The sequence below is a fragment of the Prionailurus bengalensis genome, chromosome A1 (genome assembly GCF_016509475.1).
Source record: "Prionailurus bengalensis isolate Pbe53 chromosome A1, Fcat_Pben_1.1_paternal_pri, whole genome shotgun sequence".
Lineage (NCBI taxonomy): Eukaryota > Metazoa > Chordata > Mammalia > Carnivora > Felidae > Prionailurus > Prionailurus bengalensis.
The window spans coordinates 98,331,232-98,355,856 of NC_057343.1; the positions used below are offsets into that span (position 1 = coordinate 98,331,232).

The window sequence follows — 24,625 nt, forward strand, 5'->3', positions numbered from 1 at the left end:
GTCACATGTACTGAGCGGGAACAGAACCCTTCTAGAAAACCAGAATAGCAAGGAGCTTTGAGGGAGTGGCCACTGGACAGATTTCAAGATTTCAAGGGAACAATGAGGAAGAAATCGTGAGTGGGAGCCTTGTGGAGAGGGAGGGGGCGGGGATCCAGCCCTGATGTGGAGGTTCCAAGGGCAGGGGTAGGCATGTGGAGAGACAGGAAGGGAGGAGTAAGGAAATAACTCTGGAACGAGAAGGGAAAAAAACAAAAACAAAACTTGGGCCAAACGAGAGAGGTGAGCAGCGGTGTAACTGAGATAATGGGATAAGACGTTTTGACAGTTTGGTCTGTTGGGGTGTGAGTTAACAGTAGGCCGGAGGGTGAGCTGGTCTCCCAAGTAGGAGGCCCAGTTGGAGGCAGCGGAACAGTGGCCTGTGGAGGACACAGGAGCTCTGTGGCTCTTCCCGGTGGGTGGGATGAATGCCAGGCCCATAAACAAGGACGTGACACTGAGGAATGCTGCTGCCTTTCCAACTGCTGAGTCGGGGCCAGTCAGAAGCCAGGGCTGTGTTGTCTTGGCTTGGATTTCTAGCGACGCTCATGCTGGGTTATAAAAATGATTTCCTCAAAGAGCTTGCAAATGGCAGACGATGAGTTAGAAAAAGGCAGGAAAGCCAGCCTGTGGGAGTCGTTTCAGAGCCCTCTGCCAGGTCGTGCCATTCCCTTTTCTGGAAGGCCTTCGGGTGAATGGCGGTTGGAGGAGTAGAGCTCCATCACCCCCTCCCAGTAAAGCTGTCCCTCCCTTCTGGGGGGTCCACGAACTAGCAAGTCTGACGGTAAGCAGGCTCACTGAAGAATTTCAGGCTGAGGGGTTTTTATGGGTAGAACTGGTTTAAATTATTTGGCTCGCTCGACCATAGCTGACTTGATGATCTGACTGATAACCCCAGACGCACAGGAGCAACTGCATAGGAGTGAGTATTTGATGATCCTGCTGTGGCCCTCCATCCCAGCATGCTTTGCGGTTGCCCCCTCTGTGCCTGGGGTGCGGGCGTGTGGGGGGGAGGCGGTGCCGCGCCTCAGGTTTCTCTGTGGTGGCACTTGGGCTGGCTTGTTGTGACACGCGTAAGGGTTAATCAAGTAAAATTATAATTGCCATGGGGAGAGCCAGCCTCACTGAAGCCTGACAGCCCTCAGGGTGGCCCGGGATAAGGTCCTTCTTCCCATCCTTAATTGTTTTCCTCTGTTTCCCAAACATGCATTCTTACTGTCACACGGTGGTGGTAGACCAGTGGATAAAAGTTTACCTTTCTGCTCTATATTTTAGTCCTCTGCATTCATGTTTTTGTAAAATTCTCAGGCGGCCCTTCCTTTACCCTAGAATTAGACCATATTAAGAGAAAGGAGGATTTCGTTGCTGCTGCTTAGTTCCCTGAGATAGTCTGCAGTCTTTGGACACTTTTGTAGATGAAGATGTGGGCTGCCGTTTGCACTATTAATCTTTTTTTAATTTTTTTAATGTTTACTTTTGAGAGAGAGAGACTGGGGAAGGGGCGGAGAGAAAGGGAGACACAGAATCCGAAGCAGGTTCCAGGCTCTGAGCTGTCAGCACAGAGCCCGACGTGGGGCTTGAACTCAGTGCGGTGAGATCATGACATGAGCTGAAGTCTGACGCTTAACCGACTGAGCCTCCCAGGCACCCCACTTGCACTATTAATCTAAAGGGTGGGAGTGAGAGAGCTGTTATATTTGGTAGGGATGCTAGAATAGTCCAGAAACTACCAGCAAATAGTCTCTTAGAATAATATTGTCTGTTGTTCTTTCATTTTTTTTCTCCATGGCACCATCTATCCCTCTTCTGTGAAATAGTCAAACCTGTTTTCTTTGTATATCTTTTAAAGCTTCAGTTAGCCAGATTTTTTTCCCCTAATGTTCGATGCTGTTTTTTATTCCATGAATAACTCAATTCACTAAATGTAGGCAGCTACTAAACTTGGCAGATTGTTGCCATCTTCGTGCCTCTGGACAGGAAGTGTTCTGTATAGATATGACTAACCAGTTTCCAGGCTTAAAAATAAAGTGGGGGATTTCTGGACAGAATAGGTCTTTGTCAGTCATTTCAACATGCCTGCTAAGTATGAAGCTCCAAGCCAGCCACTTAGCTCTCTCATTTTTTCCGTGCTCTCACTTCACCTGACATTTTCTGTTATACAGATTGAAACTGATTTTACGGTGTTCATTCATTTTTAATGAACTAAGAGGGTATTTGAATTGTCATGAGAATCTGCGAGAGTCCTTATTCTCTCCTTGCTGCCTCTTTTATCTTGAGCTCCTTTTAAATCATCACCCTCCCGAAGTACGTAATGGGGAAATGTCGTTGGCACCTGGGCAGCTCTACATGCTATGTCTCTTATGTTCTTGAATCTAAGGCCCGATGGAAAGAGCCCTTTTTTCCCCAAAGTTACTTCCAGTGAATGTAGTGATTCTTAAATTTCTTTTGTCATGAAGCCCCTTAACTGCTTTGGAAGAATTATACCATTTTTTAAAATGTTTATTTATTTTTGAGGGGGGGGGGACACAGAATCCGAAGCAGGCTTCAGGCTCTGAGCTGTCAGCATAGAGCCCACTTGGGGCTTAAACCCACGAACTGCAAGATCACAACCTGAGCCAAAGTCAGACACTTAATGAACTGAGCCACCCAGGCACCCCAGAACTCTACCATTTTGACAGATACCAGAAGGCTTTTCAGCGTCTTGTCGCCTACAGCTCTTATTTCAGGACTTCACAGATAACTTCAGATCTTATTTTAAATAATGTAATTTTTCCCTCCCTTAATGGAAATACTGTTTCTCTTCTTTCTTTCTTGCCCTAAGCATCTTTCTTTGGTCTTAATTCTTTTTTTTTTTTTTTTTTTTTTTTTTAAGGATTACTGGAGGGGCAGTGGGGAGGGGATGGGTTAATTAGGTGATAGGTATTAAGGAGCGCACTTTTTTTTTTTAATTTTTTTTTTTTTCTTCAACGTTTATTTATTTTTGGGACAGAGAGAGACAGAGCATGAACGGGGAGGGGCAGAGAGAGAGGGAGACACGGAATCGGAAACAGGCTCCAGGCTCTGAGCCATCAGCCCAGAGCCTGACGCGGGGCTCGAACTCACGGACCGCAAGATCGTGACCTGGCTGAAGTCGGACGCTTAACCGACTGCGCCACCCAGGCGCCCCTGGTCTTAATTCTTAACACCATAGCATTTCATAGAAATGCTAAATTAGATACAACATGTATTAGATGAGACTGTCTCTAACAACAACAACAAAAAGTGTTTCTCTCTCCGAATCATGAACTTTGAGCAAGGGTTAGTCTTCAATGTGAAGACTGCAATTTGTTTTTCGAATAAGAACATATGTCAGGGAATGATGATTTAAAATACAAAATGCATGTAAATGCTTTTCGATTCTTTGGGACAATGAGTCCTCATTTGCCAAGTTTAGAAATAAGTCATAAATCCATAAAGAACAAGGTTATGGTTACTATTCTTGGGTTGAAAGTGGCCATGACTCAAGTTCTTATTCTCCCATGCCTCTTCCTTGTTGTCTCCTGCTCTGTTATGAAGACTAAGGCAGGACAGGGGAACCTGGGTGGCTTAGTCGGTTGAGCATCTGACTTTGGCTCAGGTCATGATCTCACAATTCACAAGTTTGAGCCCTGCGTCGGGCTCTGTGCTGACAGTTCAGAGCCTTTAGTCTGCTTCCGATTCTGTGTCTCCCTCTCTCTCTCTGCCCTCCCCGGCTTGCGCTCTGTCTCTGTCTCTGTCTCTGTCTCTCTCACTCAAAGATAAGTAAACATTTAAAAAAAAAAATGACTGGGGCGCCTGGGTGGCGCAGTCGGTTAAGCGTCCGACTTCAGCCAGGTCACGATCTCGCGGTCCGTGAGTCCGAGCCCCGCGTCGGGCTCTGGGCTGATGGCTCAGAGCCTGGAGCCTGTTTCCGATTCCGTGTCTCCTTCTCTCTCTGCCCCTCCCCCGTTCATGCTCTGTCTCTCTCTGTCCCAAAAATAAAATAAACGTTGAAAAAAAAAATTAAAAAAAAAAATGACTGGGGTACCTGGGTGGCTCAGTTGGTTGAGCGTCCAACTTTGGCTCAGGTCATGATCTCACAGTTGGTGAGTTCCAACCCCGCATCAGGCTCTGTGCTGACAGCATGGAGCCTGGAGCCTACTTCGGATTCTGTGTCTCCCTCTCTCTCTCTCTGCACCTCCCCAGCTCATGCTCGCACTCTGTCTCTGTCAAAAATAAATAAACTTTAAATAAATAAATAAATAAATAATGACTAATGTAAGACAGAGTAAGCAACCCCTGCTATGATTGGGTTAGAGCTTGATAAAAAAAATCTAGTCTTTTGAAAATACAGGACTCCTGTATTTGTGCTTCAAATACCCTGTATCTGTTCTAGTAGGATGCTTTCAAAAGAAAAAGGGAAGTGTTTCTACAAGCTGAATTTTCATTGAATAAAATGTTTCCTTAATCGAAACTGTTCATTTCCTCTGTCTTTGTAGTAATCAAGACTCTTGTAGTGGAAAGAATCTTCTAGTTTTTATGATGATGGGAATGTTGTAGGCAAACAGAAAATGTTTGATGACTAATGGAGTGTGAGAGTAGACATATGGTCTGGGGGTAGAATATTTTGCAGAATTAAAATCTCTGCTGTTCTCGTGAGATTTACGGATCATCCAAACATTGCTGATGATCCATCATTTGTGCTTGCTGTCTCATTTTTAGGTACAGGGAGGTGTTGTACTTCATAGGTAGTTATGCCACGCATGGTTCCAGCAGCCAAATAAAACCAAGATGGACTGACTTTCAGAATGAACTGTGAATATGGGGGGCGTTTAAGAAGTCCTGGTAGGACCTTCTTCTTGCTGGTTCCCTTTGAACCCATATAGGTGATGTTCAGTTTCCTAGATGCTGTTTTGAACCACAATGGCCAGGCCTTAGCTCAGCATAGACCCACGAGAGAGCTTTAACCAGACCAGGTCTGTTCAGGCTAATGGAGGCCATAACAGGGTAACTTCTTACTCTATTGAAAAATGATGGTAACTGGAGAGTTGTCTTTCGGATTGGGGCCAGATGGGCTTTATTATCAAAACACTTCCAGCACATCTTGTGGGGCAATGGAAAAAGGAGTGGTTTGGGTAGCCCTGGGTGTTTGAAATGCCTGCCTTTTTTTTTTTTTTCCACTGCTTTTTTTGTTTGTTTGGCCACAGAAACATCTTTTTCAGTTCATCAGAATTGTGTACCTCTGGGGTTCTTCCTGGGTTCCAGGCCTGGGACATGGATCAGCCCAGAGAAGCTTATTACTCTTAAGTCTACTTTGACATAAATAATTACTTTATTGGAATAAGTACTTTAAAATAGGTACTTGGTTGGGTGAGAGGGAAAGAGGATAAATTCAGATGTGAAATTCTTTAGGCTGAGTAAAGCAGGCCTTTAAACCTGATTTAATGCTTTTAACAATTAAAGCTCCAGCTTTCATTTGTTAGTTTATACCTGGGGGATGAGAAATGGGCTTTATCAGGCTTTGACAGCAGATTAAAGACCTCAACCCTTTTTGAACCATCAACATACATGCTCTGAAGTTCTATCAAATTATGAGTGATAAAGGCAAGCTACTGGTCAAAATGATCTGAAATGTGCTTGAAAAAAATCTTGCCTCTAAGACCAGAAGGGACCAAAGCAGTGGTCTTTCTAGGATTTGACCACCATTTTACAATGAGGCCAGAGACCAAGAAATAGCTGTTACTGAGACCTCTTCTGACCCAACACCAGCCTCCAGGCCTCTCCTCAGTACCCCTAATGATTTAAAAAAATATCTTAAAATATTTCAGATTCTTTACCCTCCATCAAAATGCAATGAGCCATAAGTCAGCTCAAGAAAAGATGGCCCAACCCTGACTCCTCAATACTTTGTTAGATGCCATTAAAACCTTAGAGAGCTGGGATGTTATTAAGGGCTCCATTTGGAACCTGGAATCTTAATCCAAGAATTCTATAGCTTTTTTTTTTTTTTTTTTTTTTGCCCATATCTAAGATTGCTCTGTTTTGTGATAATACCAATTTAATGCAAGAAAAATACTCATAGATGCTAGACATGTGTATTCAAGATTTAAATTCCTTTCGATGTCAGCTAGAATCTCTACACATTCATTTAAACATGGTTTCTATATTTTGGTGGGGGCAGCATGTCAAATAGTTTTATTTTACTCTGTAGGACGTAATGAAAAACATTTTTTTATTTTGATTCATCAGCAGGGAAAATATAGCAGAATTCATTTTGGGTATTTGCTGTAGAATGTGCCCTGCCTTGGAATGTGGGTGGAGTTCTGGCATTTGTGTATTCATATGTGTTGAGGGAATAAAGGTATAGAGAAACACGTGTTCACTGCCTATATAAAGACCAGCTGTACAGCTGATGGTTTAAAAATACTGTATGAGACGACGTTTATGTCCAACAATAGCATCTGTTTCCTTCATTCCAAGGTCAACAAATGGCATTAAAGAGAGATTCTGAAAATGTGAGAGAGAAAGCTCTTTTTTTTTTTTTTGCCAAATCCATTAACTCTACTCACCAACCTTTTCGAAGCAGGAGTGTAAACTTAATGGCATAAATGGAAAATTAACAGGAGATAAGTTCAAGGGGGAAACTGGTTAGGGTAAGTTTTTAGATTTAGAAACTTACACCAATCATACACTTGGGACTTGATTCATCTTTTTCCCATTATCTATTGTCTGTTTACAGTATACATTGTCTCCCATCTTGGAGATAAATCCATTATTATTTTTCTAAAATATCTTGTGCCTTGGGGCTCCTTGGCGGCTCAGCTGGTTAAGCGTCTGACTTCGGCTCAGGTCATGATCTCAAGGTCCATGAGTTCGAGCCACATCTGGCTCTGTGTCTACAGCTCGGAGGGTGCCTACCTCCCCACCCAGCAGCCCAGAGCCTGCTTCAGATTCTGTGTCTTCCTCTGTCTCTCCGCCCCTCCCCTGCTTGTGTCCTGTCTCTCTCTTTCTCTCTCTCTCTCAAAAATAAACATTAAAAAATAATAATAAAATAAAATATCTTCTGCCTTTTGCAGCAGTGAAAATATTAAAAATTATGTGAATAAGAAAATTTCAACGAAGTGTGTTGTCTTTCTCCTTAGACACAATATTTTAATTGCAGGTTCTGTTACATACTGAAGAACTTACTATAAAATAACTACTTGATATGATCAGTAATATTTCCCAAAGATCTGACCATAAGCCTTGCTAATCAGTTAAGTCAGTAAAATTATAGTCATGGCTTTATAAACTGAGTTTTAGTGGGTCTCATAAGGCCTCCAATTTTTAGAAAATCACTCTAGATACCAGAGAAGTACAAATTGACCATCATAAGTTGTCTTTCATATTTTTTTTAAAGGTTTGGTTAGTTCACTCTGCTTTTATTTGCTTATGGGGATCTTTGTCTTATGTCCGTTAGCCAAGTTAACCCTGGTAGTGTGAACTGATTGGTCCCAGGCATGCATAACACCTAGAGTCATCATCATACAAGGTGCTCAGCCCCTTTGCCCACTCCAGAAACAAAGCCTCACCACCTACCTCCCCACCCTCAGCCTGCTAGGCACACTTCCTAACCTTTAAAACAAAAACTGACCTGGGGCGCCTGGGTGGCGCAGTCGGTTAAGCGTCCGACTTCAGCCAGGTCACGATCTCGCGGTCCGTGAGTTCAAGCCCCGTGTCAGGCTCTGGGCTGATGGCTCAGAGCCTGGAGCCTGTTTCCGATTCTGTGTCTCCCTCTCTCTCTGCCCCTCCCCTGTTCATGCTCTCTCTCTGTCCCAAAAATAAATAAACGTTGAAAAAAAAATTAAAAACAAAACAAAACAAAAACTGACCTAAATACAATAGCTCTTACTTTTTAGCACACCAAGAATGACTTCCCCATCGTAGTTGTATTCAGTGTTTGTAATACCCCCAAATTTAAGGCAGAACCAGGACATATTACAGTTCATTTAGGAAACTGGTTTCCAGTTTTTAAAATCACCTCAAAACTCTCCCCATCAGGGAGTCAAAACCGCCACACGCCAGGAATCTGACCAGAAATTAGTTAACGCCGGTAGCCTTCACCAGAGAAGGACATGCCATGTGGAAGATCCATCCCGTATGCTTGAGTGGTTTTCAGTCTCCAGGAGCTGTTGGAGCTACACATATGGAAGTACATGTGGGAGGACTGGCACATCCGGACTAGAGAGGTTGAAGAAGGGCTGTCTATGGCTGAATGGTTGGGCACAGCTCTTGAGATATGGATCACGTTGGCAGGAGGCTTTGGAAAGGAGAGGCATGGGTTTGTTTTCCAAAGCACGGAACGTGTTCCATGCTTTGGAAAGCACTGGTGGTGCTCCAGTGACTGATTTGGGGAGGCTGCAGGCATAGCGTTAAGTCACCTTCAATCACATTACAAGATTAGTCCATTTCAGTTCCCTTCGAATACTTTGCATCATCCACAGGGAATGCCTGTATTTGAGGCTCTCTGACTTTTGCCACCTTACTCATGCTGACTCACCTCCTTTTGTATCATGCAGGTAGACATGAGACTCATGGTCTTCCACAGGCAATGATATCTGGTTAGAAATGAAGAGTATTTTTTTTCTCATCTAATTAATTTTTATAATTTAACAATTAAAAATTTTTAAATTATTTTTATCATGATGATATGTGTAAGGGAGGAGTACCGGTCATCATTCACATAGTATATATGATTCCCTTTTTAAAAATATTATTTTGCGGGGAGGTGGGGGGTGCCTGGGTGGCTCAGTTGGTTTTGACTTTGGAAGGTCCTGATTTCGCAGTTTGTGAGTTTGAGCCTTGCATTGGGTCATGATCTTGCGGTTTGTGAGTTTGAGCCTTGCATTGGGCTCTGTGCTGACAGCTCAGAGTCTGGAGCCTGCTTCAGATTCTGTGTCTCTCTCTCTCTGCTACTCCCCTGCTCACACTCTGTCTCTCTCTCGTCCTCTTAAAAATAAACAAACATTAAGGGGCGCCTGGGTGGCGCAGTCGGTTAAGCGTCCGACTTCAGCCAGGTCACGATCTCGCGGCCCGTGAGTTCGAGCCCCGCGTCGGGCTCTGGGCTGATGGCTCAGAGCCTGGAGCCTGTTTCCGATTCTGTGTCTCCCTCTCTCTCTGCCCCTCCCCCATTCATGCTCTGTCTCTCTCTGTCCCAAAAATAAATAAAAACGTTGAAAAAAAAAATTAAAAAAAAAAAAAATAAACAAACATTAAGAAAAAATTTTTAATAATTTTAATAATATATTTTAAATATATTTAAATATTTAAATAAATATATTAAAATATATATTTTAAATATATTTAAAAATTTTAATAATATATTAAGTAGTCACAAGGAAATAAAATACAGTAATAAGTAGAAAACAAAAACAAGTTGTAATGGTGGTCCTCGAGGGACACGGGTTTGATGTTACTAAGGTAAATATAGGATGGCTTTCCAGGTGAAAAGAGAGACTTCAGCAAAAATCTGGGGTGGGAAATACAGGCGTTTTGAGGAAAAGGGGAATAAAGAAGTTTCTGGAAGCCCATAGATCCCTTGGAGCTTCAGAACTAGGTAGTCAAGCCTGCTTATCCTTGATTGCCAGCTCAGGGAACACAGAACTGTGAGCATTTGGGAATCTGCCAGAGTCACACCCTAGGCTGTCCTAAAAGTGATTCAGAGTGGCTTGAGTGCCTGATCATGTAAAGCAGGGGTGGCTAACTCATTTGCCTCGGGTCATTTCCTGGTCAGGTGATGAACTGTAGGGCCCGTTTCCCCCCCAACGTTGAGCACCACCCCCCCCACAATGTTGTCGGAAGTTCAGATTTTCCTTGAGAAGCTGGAAACATGAATTTCTTATGTCCGTGCTCCCAACTTTTACATGTTGTTCACTAATTGCAAAAAGGATTAAAACATTATGAGGTCCTATTTCGGGACTGATGACAATGTCCTGGAAGGAGACAGTGGTGATGGTTTGCACAACATTGTGAATATAAGGAAAATCACTCTGTACAGTTTTACAATGGTGACAATGGTGAATTATATGTGTTATGAATTTTATCTCCGTTTTAAAAAGAAAGACGCATTGTGGAGACCCAACCAAAACATGTTACTAGCCCGACGTGTGTAATCTCTTCTTTAAATGAAGGAATTACTCCATGGGTGCTTGGGTGGCTCCATGAGTTAAGTGTCCGACTCGAGATTTCCACTCAGGTCATGATGCTAGGATTGTAGGGTCGAGCCCTGCATGGAGCTCCGCACTGGGTGGGTAGCCTACTTAAGATTCTCTTTCTGCCTCTGCCCCTCTCCCCCGCTCGTGTGCACACTCTCTCTCTCTCAAAAATAATAGATAAAGGAAGAAAGGAAGGAAGGGAGGGAGGGAGGAGTTACTCTTTGCTACATTTGATAATTCCAGAATCACAAAGCACCTTTCCACAGAGGAGCCAGTGGCCAGGAGCTAAGGGGATCACCTTGAAACCCTTTGACCTCCAGGACTCAGTGTTTCCACCTGTAGTCTCCACAGTTTCTTGCAATTCTAGAAACAGGACAGGTGATAGGCATGGTGAGAAGAGAAACAGCGACCTTAATTCTGGAGCGCCGAACTGTAGGGATGAAACGGCAAAGCTTCGAGAAGGTGGGGGCTGCCAGAGTATTTTAGAGAAGTGATTTATTTTGTTGCTAGTTGGCAACTAGTCGTAAAATTGGTAAGTTAGGTTGTTTGCCAAAGTTTATTTTACCCAAATATCTGCCATTAGGGAAGTAATCCATCTCCAGGACAGCAAGTTCATGTATTTAAAGAAACGTTTTTTAGTTCTTACAAAAGAATGACTGTATTGGTCTTTTTAGTTATTTTCTTTAACTGAAAAATGAGTTTAATATAGCAAGTATGTGTCATCAACATCAAAGGTTTATAATTATCTTGACATCACTATTTTGTCTCTGTGGTTTTCGGACAGCTTTATTATTTTTAATTCTAAATATAATTTTAAATTAGCTGATTTCAGGAAGGGTAAAATAGAAAGTTTGAAGGCTTTACAATAGGTCCTAACTTAATTTTCAACTCTTTCTTTCTTAATAAGCTACCAAAGACAAGTAGAGTTCATGCTTTTCAAAATTTCCAGTTTCTTTTACATTTATTCTAAAAAAGGGGGGGGGGTTTCATTTTAAAAAGCAACCTCTACCCTAAAAACAGAATTATCTTACTATCTATGCAGAGTGTGGGTTATTTAGTAATTTGAATTTCCAAATATTATCAAAAGATGATTATTTCAGATGCCTATCTTTGGTTATAAACTGACTCATTTAGAATAAACTTTTTCCAAGGGTTTACTTCACAATACTTGTTCTTAGGTAAGAGTATTTGAGATATGATTCCTAAGTAATAGTAATTGAATTCATTTATCGTCTCATATTTTGCTTGTCTTCACAGAAAAGCAGTATTTCTTCCCCACTCCACCTGTATCTTTTTTCCCACCACCCCTCTTCAATAAGACCTGGGAATTTTTAAAGCCAGCAGATACATTGTAAAGAATAGCTGACTATTTATTACATGAAGAAATAAATAATTCCAAGGGTTTTACTTTCAGGGAAAATGGAAGCAAATAAACATGATATGAAAGAGTTTGCATTAAGAGTTAGAGACAGCATAGAACATTTTTTAATAATTTTTAAAAATGTTTATTTATTTATTTTGAGTGAGAAAGAGAGATAGAAAGTGAGCAGGGGAGGGGCAGAGAAAGAGGAGAGAGAGAGAGTCCCAAGCAGGCTCTGCACTGTCGATAAACTCGCAAGCTGTGAGATCATGACCTGAGCAGAAGTCAAGAGTCAGACACTTAATCGACTGAGCCACCCAGGCGCCCCCAGTATAGAACATTTCTGACTGGGTTAATCAATAAAGGCTTCACAGAAGAGGTGATATTTGGGATGAACTGTAGGGGAATGGACAGGATTTCCCCCCAAGATGGCTCCCCATTGCTTCCTTCATGTCTATGCTTGGTATCATCCTTTCAGAAAGGCCTTCCCCAAGTACCCTGTATAAAATAAGTGTAGCTCCTCGAGTTCCCACTCCCCTCCTATTTTGCTCCAAAGCATGAGGACACACACACACACACACACACCCCTGAGTTTTTTTTCTAGCCCCTGTCACTACTGGACATTTTTATGCACATGTTATTGTGTGTCTTAAGTCTCCCTGTACTAGAATCTGTGCTTCTTGAGAGCAGGCACTTTCCCTGGCACACTGTAGGTGCTCCATAAAATGTGTTGAATGAATGAATGGATAAATGAGTGGAAAGACTTTTCTGTTAAAAGTCTGTTTTCTGTGTAGAGCTCCAAACTGGTATGGAAAATCCAAGTTCAGCTTTCTCCCAGGACATCTTTAAATCTGGCAAATTCACCACCTCTCTGTGACCCAGTTAATAAATTCTACAGAAATAAGGACGGGGGTGGGGATTTGGGGGTACAGTTGTAGCTTCCTGGAGCTTGTGACAAAATCACAAGTGTTATGAAAACAAGTCATTCTTCTTCTTCTTTTTTTTTTTTTTAATTTTTTTTTCAACGTTTATTTATTTTGTGGGACAGAGAGAGACAGAGCATGAACGGGGGAGGGGCAGAGAGAGAGGGAGACACAGAATCGGAAACAGGCTCCAGGCTCTGAGCCATCAGCCCAGAGCCCGACGCGGGGCTCGAACTCCCGGACCGCGAGATCGTGACCTGGCTGAAGTCGGACGCTTAACCGACTGCGCCACCCAGGCGCCCCAAGTCATTATTATTCTTAACCTTTCCACCATTTCCCCCAGCAAGCCCTCCTTAGACATTCATTGGCTATCCATAATTTATATTTAAATACTTTCTAAAATCTGTAGGATTCACACATGTCCTTCATTGTCTGACACTCAGGTACACCAATGGGCAGAGTTTCTAATTCCTAAAGAGCCAATAAGAGTTCTGTAGATTGGCTCTGGAATATAGTCATATTTATTTCTATGAGGAAGGAGTCATCCACACAAAGGCTAGAGAGCATGGAAAGTGAATATAAATTTGTGGAGATGACCAAGGAGGTCTGTGGAAACTGGGAAGGGTGGTCTGCTTCTCAAGGAGGCAGCCATAATTTACTTCAAGATCATTGTTGCTGTGTGGGAATGTGGGCCATTTTAGTCAGATCTTATGATTGTTCAAAGATCAGAAACAGAGGAGCAGAGGAGAAAGGATTTGAAAGAAAGGTAGAAAGTACTTCATAGAGAGCTGAGTGCCAAGCTAGAAGTACCTTGCAATAAGCAGTAATGCTTCTAGAAACTTCTGAGGTTTTGTCAGGGTTTTATCCTAGAATTTCAAAGCTTCTATATATCTTGATACTTGGAATGAGATGGTTCACCTTCAGGCCCAGCAAATCCCATCTTAACTGTTGGTTTACCGTCAGTGGGATTTAGCCTCTAGGACACTTGACATGGCTATAAAATGATTCACTAGCTTAACAGTTTAATACAGTTATAGGGGAAAAGTTTTGACAGGAATGTTGGGAAGCTATGCCAAGAGTCATATTTGAGAGATGCCCAAGCTGAGGCCAAGAGGTTACTCCTCCTAAAATATTCAAACAGATGGGTTTGGGATAGTTGCATAGAAGATTCCAGAACATTTGCTGTAGGGATTGAGTTAGCTAAATATGGTCACTTTTCCAAGTAAAAGTGGCTGGTTATTCTGTATGTTTTGGCAAAGGACAGAGAAGAAAAGCAGGAGACAGAAAAAGAAAACGCATGTCTTTTATGTAGATAGATTCCTCTCCTTGAAAACAAAAAATATTTTACATCTCCCTGGCAGGGCTGTTTTCGTCCATGGAGTACAAGTCAATTCATTTGTTAAGTGTTAGTATATGAAATTGAATTGATTTCCTGACACATCTTCATGAATTGCTGTAAAAAATATTGATGAGCCCCATGGAGCTCTGTCCATGCCAGCTCAAGGGCACATTTGAAGAATGCACAAGATGAATAGACATGCTACCTTAGTTGACAAGGATCATAATCAAGGATGAGAAGATAGGAATTTAACTCTACCACAAGGCGGAAAGGCACATTAAAAGAAGAGGAGATTTATTCTCTGCATTGGATTTGGAGACATTATTCTGCCACTGGATTTGGAAAACCTTCTTGGTAGAGGTGGTGTTTAAACTGACCTTTTATTGATTGATTGATTGATTGATGTATTTATTTATTTAAATGTTTATTTCTGAGAAAGAGAGAGAGAGAGAGTCACAGAGCGTGACTGGGGGAGGAGCAGAGAGAGAGGGAGACATAGACTCCAAAGCAGGCTCCAGGCTCTGAGCTGTCAGCACAGAGCCCGACGCGGGGCTGGAACTCACAAACCATGAGATCATGACCTGAGCTCAAAGTTGGATGCTTAATGGACTGAGCCACCCAGGCGCCCCTAAACTGACCTTTTAAAGGATGAGCAGAACTTTTTCAGGCAGGGTTGGAGGGAGAGGGTGAGGGAGGGTAGATGTATAGCTTTTCTTTGTTCTCTGTTGTGTAAGACCTGTGCTCCTTCTGTCTTTTTCTGTTTCAAGAAGTTGCTTTGTCCTGCGAAGCAGACACACTCTAAGAAGTAGGATTCTACAGCTGGCTGAGCAGCATCATGGCGTTTGATAGAAAATTCATAAGCAATGAAAAGTACCTGAAATTCACTTGTCTTACAGAAGGTTGTGTGCTGTAGTCTGAAGCAGGGTACCTCCATTTTGCCACGTCCTCGGATAAGTCATTTGACTTCTGAATCGCGCTCTCTCATCTGGTCGCATCAGGGTCCAGTAATAAGGACGAAACCAGAACACTTTCATAAACATAAAAATCGTTACTGTGAAAATATCTTGCAAACTGTTGAGCGCTACACAAACGTCAGCTATCATTTTGTTGTCTGATGGTCCTTATTATTCAACCAGGAATAACCTGATGAGACCAGAAAGGGTATGTTGGCTGCTGATGCCACTTTTAGGGGCTGGCTCAGTAATACAACTGCACTCCTATGTGCTAGAGTTTAAACTCTGTTACTGGTTTTCTGAGCTCTGTGTGTGTCTACATATTCATCGGGTCAGGGCCTCTCGTGGGGTAGAGCTTGAGGGGTAGAAAAGGGTAGAAAATCATGGAGCTGATTCAGAGGATTTTCCTCTATATTCCGGCAGAAGATTGGATTATATCAATAGTGGAAAGGTTTTGTGTCCTCAAGAAAATGTGTAAATAAACCCAGCTTAATTGAAAAGTCTTCGAGAGAAACATAACATATCTTAATCCAACATAATTAATAAGGAAGCATTCGTTTAATTGAAAAGAACAGTTCACTAAAGTCAGTTTTGTATAAATGCTTGTAGGACATTTTTATTTCATTTCAAACTGGTATGAGTAATAGAGTTAGGCCCTGTCCAAGTTTTGGTTTAAGTATCATGTAAGAGACACTAACTTTTCTGTTCTCTTGGATACATTATCAAAATTCTTTGAGGCTTTAATGTAATAAGCGCTATTCTTAAAACATTTTTTCTAGGGGCGCCTGGGTGGCTCAGTCAATTAAGCATCTGATTCTTGATTCCGGCTCTGGTCATGATCTCACAGTTTGTGAGTTCGAGCCCCATGTTGGGCTCCATGCTGACAATGCAGAGCCTGCTTGGGATTCTCTCCACCCCCCCCCCCACCCCCCCAAAGTAAATAAATAAACTTAAAAATTCTTTTTTCTCTGGATTGGGTGTACAAGTTCACATCTGTTTTTTGGCAAAACTTTTTTGAGAGGGAGTAAAATCCACTCATGATCTACTTGGAGTATGCCTTTGTGACCAAAGTCCGCCGGTTTGAACATTTTGAAGTATAACATTCTGGGAGGACATGTTGGTGCTCATACACGCAAACCACATAGGCTGCCTTATAAAATGCAACTTCTTAGACAGTAGTCCCCGGAATTCTGAGTCAGTAGCTAGGGCAGTCTGTACTTCTTTTTTTTTTTTTTTTTTCTTCAAATTTTTTTTAGCGTTTATTTTTGAGAGAGAGACCACATATGAGCTGGTGAGAGAGAGGGAAAGAGAGGGAGACACAGAACCTGAAGCAGGCTCCAGGCTCCGAGCTGTCAGCACAGAGCCTGATGCAGGGCGTGGACTCACAAACCGTGAGATCGTGACCTGAGTCGAAGTCACTCAACTGACTGAGCCACCCAGGCGCCCCATGGCAGCTGGTAGTTCTAAGAGGCCTCCAGATTCTTCTGATGCAAGTGGCCTGTGTCACAGTGCTGCCTCAGATACCTACGGTACGCGTCTTCTCCCTGCCAGGGCCCTCTTGAAAACAACAATTTGGAGTGGTGAGTTTTTCTGGCTTTGACAACACGCGTGTTATACATAGCTTGTGTTTTAAGTTTTTCTAAAATGTCTAGGGCCTACCCCTATCTTTGGGCTTCTGACATGTAGGTGTGCTGCTGGGCAGACTTGTTCATCCCCTTCCCAGAAGGGTGGGAGTTCTATAGATCAGCTCTGGAATATGGTCATGTTTATTTCTGTAAGCCAGAATCTTATTTTCCTTCAAGGTCAGTATTTTGGGTCAGCCTTCTTTTGTGATGCCTTTCATAAACCTGGCGTCCCTGCATCATGCCACCCAGCAAAATTAATGTCCCCTCTGCTCCTGTTGCATGCCTACACGCTGCGATTGGAGAACTGATCATGGTGCATTGTGGCCCCCCACCCCCACTCCATGTGTGTGCCTGGAGAGAAGGGAGCGTGTTATTTATCACTGAAACCACAGTATCTGATATATTATAAACACTCACCAGAAGTTTTGTGGGATGATTCAGGTCTTTGGGTTGATCTTCTCACTTTATACGGCTCATTCTCATTATATCCTCATAAAAACCTTAGGGGTCCTCATTTGCAAATGAGGAAACGGAGGCATAGAGAGGTGAAGTAATTTGCCCCAAGGACATGGCACTCAGTGGCAGAGCCAGACTTCTGACCCAGACAGTATGACTCTGGAGTCCGTGCTCACATTGTCTGGTTTTGCCTGACTGCCTGTCTTGCCCTCTGCTATTTGCACAAGACCACTGTGAATCCATTCCAGAGGGATAACCAGACTCCAAGTCAATTTCGTAGCCAGTAATTTTCAGTGACCTTATCCTACAAATTTGTTAGTGGGTCCTTGGTATAATTAATTTGGAAAATTTGAGTAGATAAAGTGTTCCTTGACTGCACGCATCCTCCAGACTTTAATATTATTACCGCTCTTTGTGCATCCCAAAGGATATCTTAGTATATATACAATGTTTCCCAAACTTAACCAGAAAGAATTTTGTTCCCTGTAAGACATTTTTAAATGTTTGTTTATTTTTCAGAGAGAGAGAGAGTGAGCAATCGTGGAAGGGGCAGAGAGAGAGAGAGAGAGAGACAGAATCTGAAGCAGGCTCCAGGCTCTGAGCTGTCAGCACAGAGCCCGACACAGGGCTGGAACCCACAGACCTTGATAGATCATGACCTGAGCCTAAGTGGGAGGATTAATAGACTGAGCCGCCAGGCGCCCCAGCCCTTTCTTATTTAGTCTGGAGTGTCTTTGGTGCTTAAGTGCTTGGATAGTCTTCAGTGACCACTGACACTTCCCTGGGATAGTCCCAGATCTCTTGTCGTGGTGTAATTACCGATAGTGCTCTTTTCACAGGTATTTCATGTGGATGATAAACTGTGATTGCCCTACTCATGACATTTGTTCCCATTAAATATGTTTCACACTCACTACCTTCTCATCCCTCACTGCAGGATTCTTAGTGCTATTGCCTGTTTAGGAAGAAGCAAAGGTAACAGCCATGTGCCTCTAGCATCTCACCATTGTGTATCAGAGTCTTACACGGAACTGTGGACACTTACACAGTTTGTCTGCCCTCACTCAAAAGTTGTATTCCTTGGGGTGCCTGGGTGGTTCAGTCTGTTAAGTGTCCAACTTGGGCTCAGGTCTTGATCTCACGGTTCATGAGTTCAAGCCCTGCGTGGGGTTCTGTGCTGACAGCTCAGAGCCTGGGGCCTGCTTTGGATTCTGTGTCTCCCCCCCCCCCCCGCCCCTCTCTCTCTCTCTCTCACCAGCTCATGCTCTGTCTCTGTCTCTCTCTCTGTGTCTCTCAAAAATAAATAAAAACATTAAAAAAATTTTTAAGTTGCATTTCAAAAGCATTGCATGTCTGTAAGATTTCTTCACACTACACAGTATCTATTCATGTATCTGCTTATCTATGCAGGGAAAAAACCCAACTCTGAAAGGATACCAGCAATCTAAGAACACTTGTTGCCTCTGGGAATCAGGAGTTGGGGGTCCGGACTGTGCTGTGGGTGGCGAAACAGAGAGAGACTTTTCACTTAATATATTTAAATTCTGGCTTTTGAACAATGTAAGCATTTCTTTGTTTTATACAATTATATGTTAGAATGTGTAAAAACTGCTCAGGATTTTCCCTGAAAACACAAGCTATTTCAAGCCCAACTGGGTTGATCTCCTTTATACGGAATTTTATTTCCTTCCCCCAAGGAGAACTGATCTTGTGCTTTTGTTTTCTTTCCTTTCCTGTCCACTCTTTTCCTTTCCTTTCCTTTCCTTTCCTTTCCTTTCCTTTCCTTTCCTTTCCTTTCCTTTCCTTCTTTCCTTTCCTTTCCTTTCCCTTTACTTAGCTAAATATATTAGGTCTTCCTATATCTTCAAGACGTCTCTTTAAAAAAAAATGTTTTTTTAATGTTTATGTATTTTTGAGAGACAGAGAGACAGAGCACAAGTGGGGGAGGGGCAGAGAGAGGGAGACACAGAATCCAAAGCAGGCTCCAGGCTCTGAGCTGTCAGCACAGAGTCTGATGTGGGACTTGAACTCACGAACAGCGAGATCATGACCTCAGCCGAAGTCGGATGCTCAGCCAACTGAGCCACCCAGGTGCCCCAAGAAGTCTCTTTTTCAAAGCTCTTGTAGGGGTGCCCTGGGTGACTCAGGTCATGATCTCACACTTCACGAGTTCAAGCCCCACATCAGGCTCTCTGCTGTCAGTGTGAAGCGGCTTCAGATCCTCTGTCTCCCTCTCTCTCTGTTCCTCTTCTGCTTGCACGTGTTCTGTCTCTCAAAACTAAATAAACATTAAGAAAAACAAAATCTCATGTAGTGTAATGTAATTCTTGAGAGAATAGCCTAGAGTCGGGCATACCTGGGTTCAAGCTCATCTCTTCCACTTACTAACTGTATGGCCTTGAGAAAGTAACTTAATTTCTCTGGACCTCAGTTACTTTATCTGTAAAATGGGGGCAATAACAACCTCTCTCTGCGAATCGTTCTGAAGCTTCAATGGGACAATGCAGATTTGGGGCAGTTCTGGGGATCGTGGAGTAAATGCTCCAAATATGCTGGCTAGCCAGTGGGTTCTCATGATCGTAAACCTCTCACTCTGACTTTGGGTAGCCACAAAATTCATTCTATTCTTGTATCTTCTGTACTAATATTTAGAATACTGACATTCTTTGGGATCTACTTCATATAAATATCACCAGACTTTCTTCCAATCCTGGTACTGGTGATCCTTGGCCAGTTGATGCCCTGCAGAAAGCAGTCAAGGCATCACATGACTCCTGCAGCAAATTCATCTCTGCAGAGGGGCAGAGATGAAGTCTAATATGAAGTTAAAGGGGTTGAGACTCAGGAAATTACATTTTCAATTTTAAAATCATCATAAAACTAAGCCGTAGGAATAAAAGACACAGAGTGGATCCGAAAGTCATGATGAAGAGGTTCCAGAATTAAAGCAAGAAAAATAGCCCAAGATCACACAGGGAAAGGCTTCAGAGTGTTTTCTTCAGGACGTAATTTCTTTTGCCTACAAATTTGGAAAATAGGGAACATAGGGGGATACGAGTAGAAAGAACACAGTGTGCGTAAACATTGGGTTCGAATCCCTGCTCCTCCATTTCAAGTGATATGAAGTATAAGGGGACAAGGCTCTATATTCATTTGTGATCATGAGCCTGGCATGCTGGTGGGTGTTTTCAAATTCGTAACTCATTAAATCTCACTCAAGCCATGCTACCTTGAAATGATGTCCCACTTAGCAGATGAGAAAACTGAGGTTCGAGGAATTAAATGACACTCAAGTTTACAACCCAAGACTCTTGACCTTGAGCCTTCTGTCTTCTTCAGTGCTGCCCTGCCTTTGGGTGTCAGGTTGTCTGGGAGGCTTCACAAGCTCCCAGTGAGATACTGTGACTCTCTGGGGTAATCTTTTTGGCTGTTACGGGTTTTCACTTTGGCTTTATATTTGGTCCATTTCCTCTGCATCTGTTCCCTGTTGCACAACTTTGCGAGGGTGTTGATGCCGTTTCTCGTCTTGTTTCTTTGTGGTAGCCTTCACTTCTGTTCTCCACTGACCAGTTTTTTTCTGGACAGAATACCCTGGCACTATCTATCAAAGTTCTTACTAACAAGAGATTTAACACCTTAAAAAAAAGAGAAATTTCCTGATAAAGTTTTAATATTTGTTAGATTTTTTTTTAAATGTCATCATAGCAAAGAAAATGTGAGTCGTTATTAACTGAGGTCTCTGAAGTCTCTGTTTTCACACAATCTGGTATTTTGCATTTCTCAGCTACATATTTCTTCCAGAAGGAGTTGATTAATTTTGACCAGATGTGATTCAGTATTCGAAAGCAACAGAATGCACTCGGAGTTTATTTAGATTGTTGAACCTATGGGGAAGGCTGTTCTGTGCCAGGCATTGTGGAAGATACTGCCATGGGGTCTATGTCCATTAATTTTGGAACAATCCCGAGAAGCGGGCGTCATGATTCTTATCTTGTGGGTGGGGAAACTGAGTCTCAGCTGTATCCCTGAGCAGTAGGGCAGTTGTGGAGCCATTATTATAGAATATTTGAACTTTTATAAGTACACTCTTCTTTTCAAGGCCCCTGACAGAATAACTTGCCACAGGAAATGTATAGTAATTCTCTCTAGTATGCTAGAGGTTTACGCTGCCATTTTTCTATTTTAAGTGGTTTTGATGCAAAAATTCTAATATGTATTGAAGGTTTTCTTTAAGATGGTAAAATCCTGGGGCACCTGGGTGGCTCAGTCATTAAGTGTCTGACTTTGGCTCAGGTCATGATCTCACAGTTTGTGAGTTCGAGTCCCGCATCAGGCTCTGTGCTGACAGCTCAGAGCCTGGAGCCTGCTTTGGATTCTGTGTCTCCCTCTCTCTCTCTGCCCCTCACCTGCTTGCTCACTCGCTCTTGCTCTCTCTCTCTCTCTTTCTCAAAAATAAAATAAAACAACAACAACAAAAAAAAGAAGGTAAACTCCTGACTCTCCAACAAATACAAAATGGGCACGCCAAAGATTTTACAGAGCTCGCTAATGAACGAGGAACCCTTATGATTGGCTCAGGAGAATCCCCAGGACAACACAGGCAAACAAGAAAATGAATTATCAGTTGTGCCTCCTCTTGACAAAATGTATTTGTATGTCTATGGACAAGAGTCATTTACAGTACTACCCGTCTTCTACAACTTACGGAGTTGTAAAGTATCTGAGTGCAGAACGAAAAAAGGAATCTGGGACAGGGTGCTTTATGGTTGCTGGCTCTCCACTGAAAAGCCACCCAGTGTTGTTTTTGCTTTTTGTTTTTTCCCTTTTTTGGCTCATTTTACCTTGCATTTGTCTCCTTTATCATGTTACCTTTTAATTTTTTTTTTTTAATGTTTATTTATTTGAGGGGGGGTGAGTGGCAGAGAGAGACAGGGACAGAGAATCCCAAGTGGGCTATGTGCTGACAGCAGAGAGCCCCCATGCAGGACTGGAACCCACGCACCGTGAGATCATGACCTGAGTTGAAGTCGGACACTTAACTGACTGAGCCACCCAGGCACCCTCACTTTTAAAGTGACCATGTACTCTTTTGGAAGTGGTAGGAGACCCAGAGTAAATGAGTTAGCCTGTCTGCGTGATGGTGCATACTCTTGGTGTTTAGCCCCTTGGAGTCAGGAAGATGCATAGATACCAGAATTTGCGGTTAGATTTGGGTGAAGGACCCTACATGTACTGATTCGTGTCAGGGCCTCTGTCCGTGTGACCGAGAGCTGACGTGCCAGTTAAGGTGCCTGGCGCTTGACCCTTTCTCTCTGGGCAATGTTGCCTCGAGTTTACAGTCATGGTCCCTCCACAGCGGCAGCCCCTTCTGAGAGTGGGAATCTTGGTGGCTTCTGCTGCCTGGGACCCTCTCCCCCCCCCCCCCCCCCCCCCCCCGCACCCCACCGTTTCCCCAACCCTGCCCTTTCTTTTCTTTCTTTCTGTTTCCCCCTTTGGGATTTTTTGAGTGCGGAGACTGGTGTCACAGATACCTCACCAACCATTCCAGTCATTCCTTGATTGTTCCCCGGAGCGCTCCCAGATCCCAGCGGAGGGAGGTCAACTCTTAGCCTGTTGACTTCTTGTGACACTGTGTACCACTTATTGTGGCCACTTCCCTATCCCAGTGCTTTTTACTAAGTCCCATTTAGACTTGGAGTTATTCAGGTGCAAGAGAGCTAAGGTTTTATATATTTGTTTAAAGAACTTTTATTAACAGCCCACAACAGCCAGACATGCTCTCTAAATTGTTTTCTTTTCCATCTTTCCTAAGACTGGGCCCACAGGATCGCATTTTAACTAGGCGGGAATTAGAAATGGCATACATGTACATCTGTAGTCACTGCTTAAAAGTTCCAAGTATAACAAATTGGATAGGTGAAGAAATTATTTATTTGCTAGTGAGGTTGTAAAGTTAGCTGGGCGCTTTACTGTGTTAGCAATTTCTCAGTTGGAATAATGTTATGGGGAACTTTTTTCTCCTTCCCTAGAGGGGTCAGTATATTTTTACCATCAATGTTTATCTCCAAATTTTTAACTGTTGATGCTAAAACCAGGATTCCCTGAATATCAGTTTGCTTTACAGCAAACATTGCTGAAATGGGTGATGTTGTTAAACCAAGAAAGGAAATACAGCGATACAGAGGAAGGGCAGAAAGAGAAGTAGGTATAAAATAACATTTACACCCCTTACTATGCAACAGTCTTAATAGTGTCAGTCCTTTGTATGTTTTTGATATATAGCATTGCTTTTCTTTTTCTTTTTTTACATTTATTTATTTTGAGAGAGAGAGTGGAGGAGGGGTAGAGAGGGGGGTCCAGGATCCAAACTGGGCTCTGTGCTGACAGCAGAGAGCCCGATACGGAGCTTGAACCCACACACTGAGATCTTGACCTGAGCCAAAGTTGGATGCTCAACTGACTGAGCCACCCAGTCCCCCATTCTTTTTCTTTTTCTTAAGTTTGTTTATTCATTTTGAAAGAGAAACAGAGAGAGCAAGTGGGGAAGGGACAGAGAGAGAGGGAGAGAGAGAATCCCAAGCAGACTGCATGCTATCAGAGCAGAGCCCGATGCGGGGCTTGATCCCATGAAGCATGATATGACCTCAGCTGAAACCAAGAGTCAGACGCTTAACTGACTGAGCCACCCAGGTGCCCCAAGGCATCATTTTTCATTAGACGAAGATGTACACGTATATTTTCAAACACAGGCGAATTCATCTTGATAAAACATTGAAACCATATTTTCAGCGCCTTCTCCTGTGAGAACACCTCCTTTCACCTCTTAGCTGCTTCCCAGGACGTACCTTTGGTCCATCCCTCTGTTACCCATTTAAACATAGATCCCTTCAGAGGAAGAAGTGGCCCTGTGTCTAATCTTCCTCAGTAGCCAGATGTAGCAGATGCAGGTGAGAACCATTGCCTTGGCTTTTATGCTAAATATTTGTTTGATTGTCCTGCGGTGTTTTCTCATTCTGCACAGCAGATCTGTTCTCTTTTAAAGAGTGATTGATGGCGGTAAGAGAAACCACACTCTTGAGTGCAAGAGAAGAAAACCACCTGGTGAGCTAGGTAAAATAAATACCTGTTTTGTTCTAGCTTCTAAAACAAACAAACAACCCTTCACATATGTATTTAAAACTCTCGTTTTACAGGCCACCCTGATTTCATAGGGAAGTGTCTCAGGTGGAGTGAAGGGAGGGAGGGCAAATCGGCTTCTGTTTCTATGAGAAGCTCCATACACCAGGCACCCGTGTGTATGCGTGTATCACCTTATCTCTCAAAGAGCTTGGGTTCTAGGGAGGAGAGAGGCAGACAATCACAATGTAGGCAAATGAGGAGGATTTCAGAAACAAGGGAGTGTGATGGTCAGCAAAGACTTGAGGTCAGCATCTGTTCCTAATTCCCATTTTCAAAAGCTCTGACTGCTGCACGAGAAGAGGTTGGAAAGGGGTTTGGACGAGCCTGGTGTCCGTGGAGATGGAGGCAAGTGGGGGAAGGCAGAGTGGGAAGCTCTTGGTAACGGACTGGGCGAGAGAGAGGATGGTATGGCGCACGACAGCCAGACCGCCGACTTGAGCAAAGGGATGCAAGTGATGCTTTTTGTGAAGATAGAAAAGAATGAAGGAGGAACACTTCGGGGCCAGCCAGGGAATCAAGGATTCGGTTTTAGACGTGGTGCATTTGAAATGGCTGCAAAAC

General features: G+C 43.0%; 1 protein-coding gene across 5 annotated transcripts in view; it reads left to right on the forward strand.

Moving 5' to 3' along the window:
- Positions 1-24,625, forward strand: part of TNFAIP8 (TNF alpha induced protein 8) — a 133,061-nt gene that overhangs the window by 104,018 nt on the left and 4,418 nt on the right. Inside the window, exon 1 of one of the 5 annotated variants that reach the window (XM_043586038.1) lies at positions 394-961. The exons of the other annotated variants lie outside the window; for them this stretch is intronic. Within the exon in view, the coding sequence (XP_043441973.1) occupies position 961 (1 nt within the window). The 5' untranslated portion in view covers positions 394-960. Of the gene's footprint in view, positions 1-393; positions 962-24,625 lie in introns of those variants that run through there. 5 annotated transcript variants of the gene reach the window in all.